Source organism: Pinus tabuliformis, chromosome 3_2, assembly GCF_031772625.1.
Source record: "Pinus tabuliformis cultivar Carrire ecotype Pingquan chromosome 3_2, CPIR1, whole genome shotgun sequence".
In the NCBI taxonomy this organism is placed as follows: domain Eukaryota; kingdom Viridiplantae; phylum Streptophyta; class Pinopsida; order Pinales; family Pinaceae; genus Pinus; species Pinus tabuliformis.
This window is the reverse complement of record NC_142302.1, coordinates 994,148,151-994,159,483: the sequence shown is the minus strand read 5'-3', so window position 1 is coordinate 994,159,483 and position 11,333 is coordinate 994,148,151. Positions and strand designations below refer to the sequence as shown.

At 36.2% G+C, this 11,333-nt stretch overlaps 1 protein-coding gene across 1 annotated transcript in view; it reads left to right on the top strand.

Annotated features, from left to right (window-relative positions):
• Positions 1-272: 272 nt before the first annotated feature.
• LOC149183957 (uncharacterized) overlaps positions 273-11,333 on the top strand; it is a 35,456-nt gene continuing 24,395 nt past the window's right edge. Inside the window, exons 1-2 of the mRNA XM_089415158.1 lie at positions 273-433; positions 714-866. Of these exons, the coding sequence (XP_089271284.1) occupies positions 344-433; positions 714-866 (243 nt within the window). The 5' untranslated portion in view covers positions 273-343. The remainder of the gene's footprint in view (positions 434-713; positions 867-11,333) is intronic.

Below are 11,333 nucleotides of genomic sequence, written 5' to 3'. Positions count from 1 at the left end.
AAACATCGCCTTATCTATTTGCTGGCCAACTTAAACTTTCTGTCAAATGATTGGGCAATTTTGTTTTTCCTGAAACAAAATTTAGATGTTTTTGAATTTCTTCGGTGACCGCGACAACGGCTGCTTGAATTACAGTTAGGAATCGTAATAATTTCGATGCATATGTGATTGATGATGTCCAAGGCTTTGGCACTTAAAGATCGAGTCTTGGATAACTTTTCTTTAAAGAAATTTCGATTTTGAATGCCTTCTAACGTTGTCCGTCTGTTGATATTTTCTTTCAAATTTTTTTAACTAGCGCTTTCCATGTATATTTATCTTGAGAAATCTTCTGTCTGTTTACATGTCCTTGGCTGAGGCATTTTTCTTGGCTGTCGAAGGCCGATTCTTTATAATTCACCCAAATATTTTGCAATCCAATCGATCGGTGAAGGTTGACGCTTTATAATTCTTACATCGCTGAAGTTAAACTGCCATTTGTTTTCCTTGACAGGCTTTTTGAGAGCTTTTATCTGTTTTCGTTATAGTTGTTGGTTTCGTGGCTGTATGAGTAAATTTGAGCGTAATATTTGCTATCTACCGTATGCTTTAAATATTAGGTCGGTACAACATATGTTCTTGTAGAGTGCTATGCCTACGCAGGCCAAAATGTGAGGGTTCCGTTTGATTTCGTAAAGAGGTGTGGCTCTAACATAAGGCTGGGGGGATTTCAGGTAATTTTTTCAGAAATCATGTTCAAAAAGTCTAACGAGGTTAGAGCTCTGCAAAGGCTCTCTGGTGCCGATCGCAAGAAGCTGAGACGTAATGTCTGTCAAAGGTTCTCTTCAGCGTCCGATGCAGACATTGACGATATCCTCCCACCTAAGGTAGGGAGTACAGATTACCTTTCTTTCTTGAATCCTTTACTTCTTTAATTAATTTTATCTTGAGTGTGCGTGAGTAAATTTAGCAGTTCCAATTTCCCTTTGTTACTGGACTGTCTTTGTTGTTGCCCTGATCATCCTGTATCCATAATGGCTTGAACACTGCAACTACAGGAGTAACTGAAACTAATAGCAAAATATATCATATCTGTAAAGCTCAATTGACAGAAAAGATATAAATTAGAAGGATAACCCCCTCATATACATCAAACTATTAAAAACCCTAACTTAAAGGTTAAGTCACTAGTAAAAGTGTTATGGCCTTTTACAAGTATTGAAATGTGGCACTGTAAAGGTTTAGGAGTAGAATCATGTTAGAAAATCACCATCTTACAACAAAATAGCTTGTTGGATTAGAGTCAGATATGTTGTAATGTTGACCATTACTTTGGATCTCAAAGTTCAGAAATTAACAATCTAACAATAGGATCAAATCACACTGCAAGAGACCCGCGACCAATATGATCCAGTACTAGAATCCCAATAGGTAATTGAACTGATGATCCTGATTCGTGCAATTATCGATTGCAGAAAGATTTTGAGCCAAATTGCAGGTGCAACATGAGCGTAATGATGATAAGCGTGAAATACTTTATGTGGGATAGTTGTTGCGTTGACAAAATTTTGTGACTTGAACATTTCTGACCTTAAAACCAAAGCATCCTAGAATAGATTTAGGGATCACTAATTGATTAACTGCTCAGTGTATCTAGAATTAAACAACTAAATTAATTTCTTCATTTAATTGCCAACTTTAATGATTTCTATGTGTAATTTAGCTTCAACTCAGTGTCAAGGTTGCCTCATTGATTGGGAAATAGCCTAATGTCACCAACCTAAGATCAATGACATAATCTCTCAACATAATTATAGATGGACCTAAAGTGTCCCCAACCCAAGAACAATGGCAATCAATCAACATAATTATTGATGGACATAAAGTAAATGCTTGTTAATTTCAAACTGATGTTCCTGACTCCCCAGTTATCTATTGCAGAAAGAATTGAGACAAATTACAGGTGCAGCATGAATTTTATGATGATAAATCAGAAATACTCAAGTGGGATGATTGTTGTGTTGATGAAATCTTGTTTTTCTAAATAACTTGAACCCAGTTTATGATCATAAAACCAAAGCAAGTTAAGGTTGCTCTCAAGACTGCCTTGTTGATCAGGGAAATATCCTAATGTCACCAACCTAAGATCAATGACATAGTCAATTAACCTAATATTTATAGTAATAAAACAAATGCTCGTTAATTGCAAACCTTGATTCAGTCGCACTGCACATTTTTAATGTTTATGCTTAGTTGCAAAGGAGTGAAACCAAAGTTAATCCAATGACAAATATATAAAATGGTTGATGCTATTTTAAGGGTTTGTAATTATATAGTGTTGAAGAATGTAACTATTGTCGGTCTTCATAATTGTATTTGTCAAAAGAAAGAAAAATTAACTTTAATTGTAAAAGAAAATTGACTTATTAAAGCACGAGTTTCATGCTTGGGTCATTGGTAAATAGGTCAAAGCACCCATTGTGTGCTCTACGATTATTGTTGAGTCAAAGTCAAAATCATTATGTAAAAGACCCTTCTTGGGCTCTTTGTGTCAAGAAAGACAAATATTTTTATGTCTTGTCTCTCCTCCATCAAGTCAACCTTGCCTCCTATCAAGTCGGCCCTTTTCAACTGTCTAGTCGACCTCATGAAAGGACATGTCCACCTTGTAGAGACTATATTATAAAGGAGCATTCAATCAATTGATTACCCATCCATTCGATTCTGTAGAAGGAAGAAGAGAAAATGGAGTACGAAACAAAGAGAAGTCTATCATATTAGTAAAAGAAAAGATGCAAAGCAAAGGACCGAGAGTTGCAAAAGTAAGGAGACCAAAAAAGTTGCAGAAGTACAAAAAGGAGACCGAAGATTGCAGAAGCAAATAAGGAAACTGAAATCCTAGCTGACGTGATGTAATTTTGGAAGTTTGATTTATTTTCATGGGAGGTTGACTTGATCGATGGAGGAAAAGTCTGTGTCATGGTAAAAAAGGTCTTGGTTTGTCTCAACTTGATTTGATTCTACTAAAGAAAGAGTTTGACTTGGTTTTCCCCTTCACAGGGGTTTTGCCCTAGCTTGAAGCCCATCTTTGTTGTCCTATTTGTGATCTTCTTGTTTGGCATTTATCTTGATGATGAATATAACATAATATTGAAGAAGAATTAATATAATCACAAGAACTTGTCAAAGTATAAGAGAAATCAAATAAATTGAGCCTAACTAAACCGCCCTAGATTTCTCAACATGGTTTTAGAGCTTGGTATATTGGCATGAGGGCGACTGGAAGATCAAGCAAAGTGGTACAAGACTTCAGGACATTAAGAAGAAGTTAGATCTCTGGGCATATTTGTAAGCCCTTATCACAGTGTCTAAGGCCGAAGTTCTGTGCATGAAGAGCGAAGGATTTTGGAGAGCATTAAAGCTCTGTTCACAAGGACCAAGAAGCTAGATCAATACCCTATAGAAGGCTGGGCATCTTGAAGAAGAAATCGAAGTTCTGGGCATAATCTATAAGATCTGAAATCACTGTTAAAGGGGTCTGAACTCTCTGTGCCACCTCAGAGATGCGAAGTCTTAGTATCCTATGCACTTTTGTGGATGACTAAATTTATCTCAGGATATCTTGTGAAGCTTTGATAGCCAACGAAAGGATAACTTTTTGATAAACCAAGACAAAATGTGTTTTATGCATTGTAGGCCTAACATGTAGGCCCATCCTGAAGCTACAAGAAGAAGCCTAGACTTCCTCAAAGTTTTGAACATAAGTGTATTTTGAAGGCTTGAATTGTAACCCACAAAAGGAGCCGAAGACCTGTTAATTTCAAGGCCGAGTCATTTTGATTGGTCTATCACCTATACACAGTCACCATATTTAGAGTAAATTAACAGTCTTGTACGCAATTCTAAGACTTATATATATATATATATATAATTCAAGCTTGAACAACAAGATAAGAAATCAACCCATGAAGTCTCCACAGTGATTGACAAGAGCACACTTATAAACTGAGAATCATAACTTTTGTGAAGATATATCAAGCCTATATGATCAGTGGTTGGTAAAGCCTTATTCAAAGGGTCAACTTCAGAATTTAAAGTTTGTTGAAGTGAACCTAGTCTACAAAATGAAAGCAACAGTGAAAGCCAAAGAACTGTAGTTGTCTATCTATCATACAAAATTTTGGAAGACCTATTCTAAGGGACAAAAGAAGGCTACAAAAATTATCAATGCCTCAAAAGGAAGCAATCTACAACAATATGGAGAACTAACTATCTTACACCAACTTGTCCCTTGACCTCGACATCCTTAAAAGTGATCACGACATCTTGAAGAAATTCTTGCAGCAGATCTTGGAAGACAAAGGTAAGTAATCTTGAGGTATGTATAATTGCTCTTTTAAGGTCTAACTTAAATTAGGTTAGGATAGATTTCTTCTCAAGGTTTATAACCTTCTTATTGATGGAAGTTATTGCCATTCAAGCTTTTGTAAAACCTTGTTGATTTTTTAAGAAACCCTAAAAAGAAATCCTAACCCTATTTTATTCTCTCAAAAAAACCCTAGCTCTTGATCTTTAGGGTTTGGAGGTAGTCCTAGGAGAAATTGAAAACCCTAGTAAGTATAAAATTGAACTTTGGGGTTTGGAGTTTGTAATCCTACACTTGTACTTGTATACTTTTGGTGGTATTTGTCAATAAAATGTTGTAGGTATATTCTAGAAGGGCTAAGCTTGCAAATATAAAGATTGCGACTAGAATTAGAGGAAGTCTTCAAAGAAATACTACTAGGTTTGTAAAAGAACCAACTCAAGGTATGTTCAAGACCACATGATTTGTAACTAGTCCTCTTCATTTAAAAAGGTATGATCATTTTTAAATTTGCTCTGTACTACTAACTTTCTCATGTCTAGGTCTTTGAATCATCAAGAATCTTGTTTAGGGTTATTAATCTTTAGATTAAATCAACCTTTTTCATACTCTCTATCTCTTGTTTACTTTGGTAAAACCCTAACCTTAGTGTTCGCTCCAAAACCCTAGCCTTTTGGTGCTTAGGGTATGTTAATGTTAATGATGAAACCCTAGTCTTAGCGTTTAGAACTCATGATGAAATCCTATTCTCTTGATGTTTAGGGTTTTGGCAATGTTATGGTAAGACCCTAGCCTTTTAGGGTTTGTTGTTAATGTCCACGTAATATGACGAAACCCTATATCTTTAAGGTTTATGACAAAACCCTTGTAAGAATTAATGAAAGATCCTAGGTGAATATGCTTCTGTTTGAAATCCCTAGTAAACATGTTAGAGTAGACTAGTGTGCCTAACACAGGGTGATTCGTATGGGGTCATCTCTTGGCATGGAATTAGCCAAATGCCCAGTAATATTGGCAACCATCTCATCCATCAGCATATGCAACTTCCACTTCCAAGGGATGAAGTTGGAATCTCCCTCTAGTTGGTCACACTCTCCAAGACTAGTAAAGTTTGCCATTCCTGCTGCCCCTTGAATCACAATTTTAAGTAAAAACAGATCAACCAAAATAAAAAACTTATCTGGGGTTCAAATCAACCATCTTAGGGATTAAAAAACACATTACAATTCCTTGATCTTCCTCGGCATCACACCTGTTGACCGCTTACAAGTGCTGGTGTCTTACAAGAATTGGTTTGCTCTAGTCACTGGAGCTTTTCGGGCATCACATACATTCTCTACTCTCAGTACCCTCTCAGAAGTAGTTGAATTCTCCTTTCACTGGATTGAAAAATTCAACAACGCAGTTTTGATACTGTGTTAGAATTTTCATCTCATGATAGCAGATCTGCATTCATAGAATTTAAATCCCATAAACACTTTGTGTGCACTTGGCTGTAGGTGTATTTCTCTTGTAATTTACTTTGAATAGAGTTGCACAGTGCCCGAGGGTACAAAACAAATACTCCAAATTATAAGCATCGAACATATTATATACTCATAATTGAATCAACCCACAAATGTATATTTATATCAGTCAAATAATGAAAACACACAGTCCTTCATTCAGCTTGATAACAAGAGTTACAGTACACAGAAGTTATTAGGAACCTGGTGTTAACTCAGCAATGCAGACTCTAGCATATCAGCCCCTTTTGGTGAAGGATATCAGTCCCACTTGAAGAATGCTAGCTCAGAAATTGAGCCCAGAGTAGCAACTTGGACTTTGCTCCCACAGTCAACCAAAAATCTCCAACAAAGATGCACCACGACCCACCAAACTAGAACAGATTCATGTAATCAAGAGATGTATGGACAATGAACTTGGCCCACCAGAATATGGATAGACTCGACGTTAAGAGACTAGGAGGACTTGACCCCCATTTTGTGGCTGAACTCATATTCCTTGCAACAGTGACTCCACCTCAGTGATGTGGCTGTAACTCAACTTTTATTGGCAAGAGGAACTCGACCCTCCAGGACATAACTCATCCCCTCTTAGTTTGAAAACATTTGGCCTCCATAAATGTGTTGATTTGACCAACAACCACCGTTAATCTTGCCCTCTTTTGGCCACAAAATTCAAGCCCCCTTCTACTAGCAAAACTCGACCCTCTTCAACCATATTCGCTCCCCTTATTTTATGGAAGACTTGGACTTGTATGAAGATGACAGAAAACCCTAGGTCACAGAATAAAATCAACTGATAACACTATAAAAACTTACTTCGCCACTGCCATTGTGTGTCCCTTTGTCAACAATGAAGCTCAAGGATGAAATCTAAGCGATTTCTCTCCAATCTAGCTAGGGGGTATAGTCTCTGTTGACCACTACGTGTCAACGACCCATAACAATACACCCTCTTTTTTCGCAAAAGGGATAATGCCTGATCGACGTGTGTGTGCTGTCCAACTATCATCATCAACCTGATTTCCAAGATGTTATGTAAACCCATTCTGCATGTGTATAATGTAAATAATCTCAGCAGACCCGTGTCATGTATGTAACGACCTGGGTAAACCTACCTTTCTAGTGACGATCTCCATTCTAGGAGGTTTTTCGTCTCACCGATTCATTTTCGAATAATCGGTAGAGTTTTTCCCTCCAATCTTACCCCAAAGCTGGAATGGATTTTGTCGCTAGGATCTTAGGCAAGTCCTAGTGTTCTAGATGGAGTCTATGTAAAAGTGATTTGGGAATAATCCTAACTATTTGGTTAGATTATTTTATTACAAATTGCTTGGTCTGCTGGATTATACTTGTGTCGCAGAACTGGGTAGTTTGTGAGGGTCTATTACAAATGGGTTTTCCCCCTTGTGATGTAAAAAATATGTAAATCATGATGTAAAATGTCTAGTGCATGGTCCCTCATAATTAGAAAACCATGGCTAAACATTTGAGGGTTGGAAAAATAATTTATCCCCTCATAGGTTAATTAATTAAATTTTCTGGCCCAAAATTAATTAAAATCCTAAGCCAGAAATTTAATTAATTCTAAGTCCCAAGTAAATTAAATTCTCCAAACGGCCCTAAAAAATTAAATTTTAAGAGTTCCCGGGACTAAGGTAAATTAATTATTTTGATAAATTTTAAACTTTTGATCCTTGAGGGTTAAGTCAAAGTCAAATTTTTTGGGAAATTAACTCAAAAATTCTATTTTTGAGTTAATTAAAATGCATTTAAATGAAAAATTTGATTTTCCTCAAAAATAAAATATTTCGACGGATGAGATTAAAAGAAATTTTGATCTTCATCAACGGTCGAGATTACTTTGACAAGGATCACTCGAACTAGCCGTTGGAGGATTTATCTTTAAATAGGAGGTCATTTGTCAGTTGATTTATTCGATCTCTGAGTCGTGTGCTTAACAAGAAGCTCTGGTGTAATATTTTTTCTGGATAATAAAGAAAGACTTTGGGGTTAAATTCTGCTGGTGTTACTCTTCATGGGAATGCTGTAAGATGTTTTATTTCATGCATAATTTTTTCTAAAGCCATTGATGATAACTTCTAAAGAGTGATCTGAGCACAGGTATCTTGTTTAGTTTGCTGGGGTTTGAATAATAATTTTAATTTTGAACGTAATAGCAAGTATCTCTATTTGTCTAAATTTAATTATTATTTTTTCGCTCTATTTTTAATGGCTGGATCGAGTTTTGCAAGAAAATCTTGAGATAGATTATCGGGCATTAGGGGATAGTCTTCAGTTGGACCAACCAACTCCCGATCTGTATTCTCTGAAGAGCCCAACTAAATAAGCTCCAGGGTTATCATAAGATTTTTGTTTTGTGATGCATGAGGGTTTCGAGCTAGCACCTCCTTTAATTTTTGTTTGTTTGTTTTTCCTTGTTCTTTTTTCTTTTGTTAAATTTCTGTGCAACATAATGATAGATCTGGCCTATTAGAGCCTTCGGTTTGTAATTATTGTAATTATCTAACTAGGTTTTAGGGGTTTTTAATTTCATTACTGTATATATCGTTTGGGTGTTTTCCTTTCGTCGTGCAACGACAGATCTGAAGAAGAATTTTTATTTGAAGCCAGATCCAGGCTCTGGAGGGCAAGATCTAGACTCAATATCATTTTGCAGGGGCATTATTAATTTTTTTTTGATTGTTCGAGGGTTTTAAAAATTTAGATCTAGGGATTTCATGAGTTTTTCCTGAAAGGAAATTTGAAGTAGAAGTATATCATTTTATTCAAAAAATTTCTGGGAATTTTTTTAAGGTTTTTGGGATACCATTTTTTGCTGCGTTTTTTTCCCTTTTTTGGAAAATCTCAATTTTTTTTCCTTTCTCCCTCTTCCAAGTGGGTTTTTTCTCTACTTGCGTTTTGGGGTTTCTCCTCATCTGTACATTTTTCCTCCATCATTCCTCCCTCCTTTATGTTTTCTGCTGCACTGTTGCAATTCATTTCCCTCACTATCCATTTTCGTGGCCCCTCCTCGCTGCTCATAGCTCCTTCAGCCTGCAGATCGTGCTCTCCCTTCATGCAAAAAATCGCATTCCTTGCTCCCTTCCTGTCTGCCGCCCTCTCTCATTGCTAGCTCCCTCATCGCTGCTCGAGCTTCCTTATCCCTCTGCGCAGCTCCATTTCTCCTTCCACTGCGTGTTGTCTGCAAACCCACGTGCTGCCATTCTCCTCGGCCGGTTTTTTCCTTCGATTTGCAAACATTGTCGTTGCTCCTTCTGCCCTCGAGCTCTCCATTCCTTGCCGCCATTAAACCTGCAATCCCTCGCTGTCTCCTTTGCCCTCGAATTCCATACGTTGCCGCCGCTCTTCCTCTTCGACCTGCACAAAACAAAACAATTCGATTTCATACCATTACTTTGTTTTGTTTTCTTATTTTTTTGATTTAATTTAGGTTAGGTTTCATAACATAACAATTCGATTTTGTTTTAGTTTTTTTCATTTTATCTTTTTTATTTTTGTTTTTTTGTTTTATTTTTGTTTAAATTTAAAAAAGGGAAAACTTAAAGCATTTTGATTTTTTTTTTGGTTCGTACTTTATGAATTTGATTTTCTTCTTTTTTAATTTTTGCCTTTCCCTTTGGTTTTGAAATTTTTTGACATTTTGATTTTGTTTAAAATATTTTTTTTATTTATTATTTATTATTTTTTATTTTTTATGTGACTTTGAAATCTCTAAAGGAATTAAATCAAAAGAAGACTTTGTGCTTTCACATTAAAATTTTTAAATTTTTATGTGGCCTTTGGCCCATTAAAAATTTAACTTATTAAAGCCTTTTGATTTTTTTATCTTTTGTCACATTAAAAAGCTAATTGATCATTTTCCACATTAAATTTGCTTCATAAGCTTAACACTTTAAAAATTTGTCTAAGGAATAATTGAATCTTTAATCTAAAGTTCTTTCTTGGTGTCTTTTTGTGTTAGGGGTGAAATCTAAAAGAAGATTTTGTGGTATTAATTTTTCTATAGTCAAACACATTTAATATTTTTAAAATCATCTCTAAAGATTGATTATAGGAGAACAACAATTTTTTCTAGATCTGGGTCATTAAAGAAAAATCATTTAAATTCTAGGATTGTGAATTGCTTAGCATTTGAATTTCATGGTTCTTCATGGTATTTAAATTTTTCGAAATTTAATTGCTAGAATATTTTTGCATGCTAAGGTTTTGATCTAATTGTTCATGATCATCACTTCTATTACATTTACAAATTTATGTGAATAACTTATTTTCAGTAGGTTCATGGTTAATTGAGCATCTAAGGCACTGGTCTAAAAATCATTTCTATCTTGTGGTTGTGTCTTATTCATCTCAGTTGATATCTATCAATAACTCAGTTAATCATAACTTATCTCATTTTATTAAGTTATTCAGCCTTGAGTCTCCCAGAGCCTGTGTTCCACAGGTTTTCCTCATTCATTTACCCCTAGAGACTACCCCCCTTGACTTGTCTAGGAGAGAGTCTAAACGGATTGAGTAAGGATTAGAGTGTCTTGCTAGGGGTGAGCTGTGTGCTGCTTGCATGATCTTTTATTTGAGTTGAGATTTTGGCACTAGGTAAATCCGATCTTTGTTGTAAATAATGTCATTAATGACATGGTATCGGTCATCTTGGACTAGCCCATCGAGGATCTCGAGAGAAAATTTGTTTTTGGAGTATTCCACCAACAAGAGGGATTTCCACTCTCGTAATCTCCATTAGAGAGATGGTGGATGGCATTTTGGAAAGGGCGTTTGCTACCACATTGTTCTTGCCGTTCACATACTCAATCTCAAAATCGTATGCTTGCAGTTTGTTGATCCTCTTCTGCTGTTTCTCACTGAATTCCTTCTGCTCCATGAAGAACCGTAAGCTATTATGATCAACCTTTACCTTAAACTTGTTCCCCACTAGGTACTGTCTAAACTTGGCCATTGCATGCATAATGGCCAACATCTCTTTATCATATATGGAATAATGTCGCTCATAATCCTTGAGTTTGTGGCTCTCAAATGCAATGGGGTGGTGATTCTGCATTAACACTGTTCCTATCCTTGTCCCTAAAGCATCACATTTGAGCACAAATGATTGAGTGAAATTTGGTAGGGCTAGCACAGGGCATGAACTCATTACCCGCTTCATTCTCTCGAAAGTTGCCTGTGCTTCATCAGACCAACTAAAAGCCCCCTTCTTTGTGAGGTTTGTAAGAGGTGCTGTCAGCTGTGAGAACCCCTTAACAAACTTCTTGTAATATGTGCAAAGGCTCTGAAAGCTCTTTAGTTCAGTCACATTCTTTGGGGTAGGCCACTCAATGATTGCCCCGAGCTTCTCGTGGTGCACTTGGACCTCGTTTTCTCTGATCACATGTCCAAAATAGAGCATCTTAGTCATACCAAGCTTGCACTTGGGGCTCTTTTGCAAATAACTCCTGCTCCTTCAA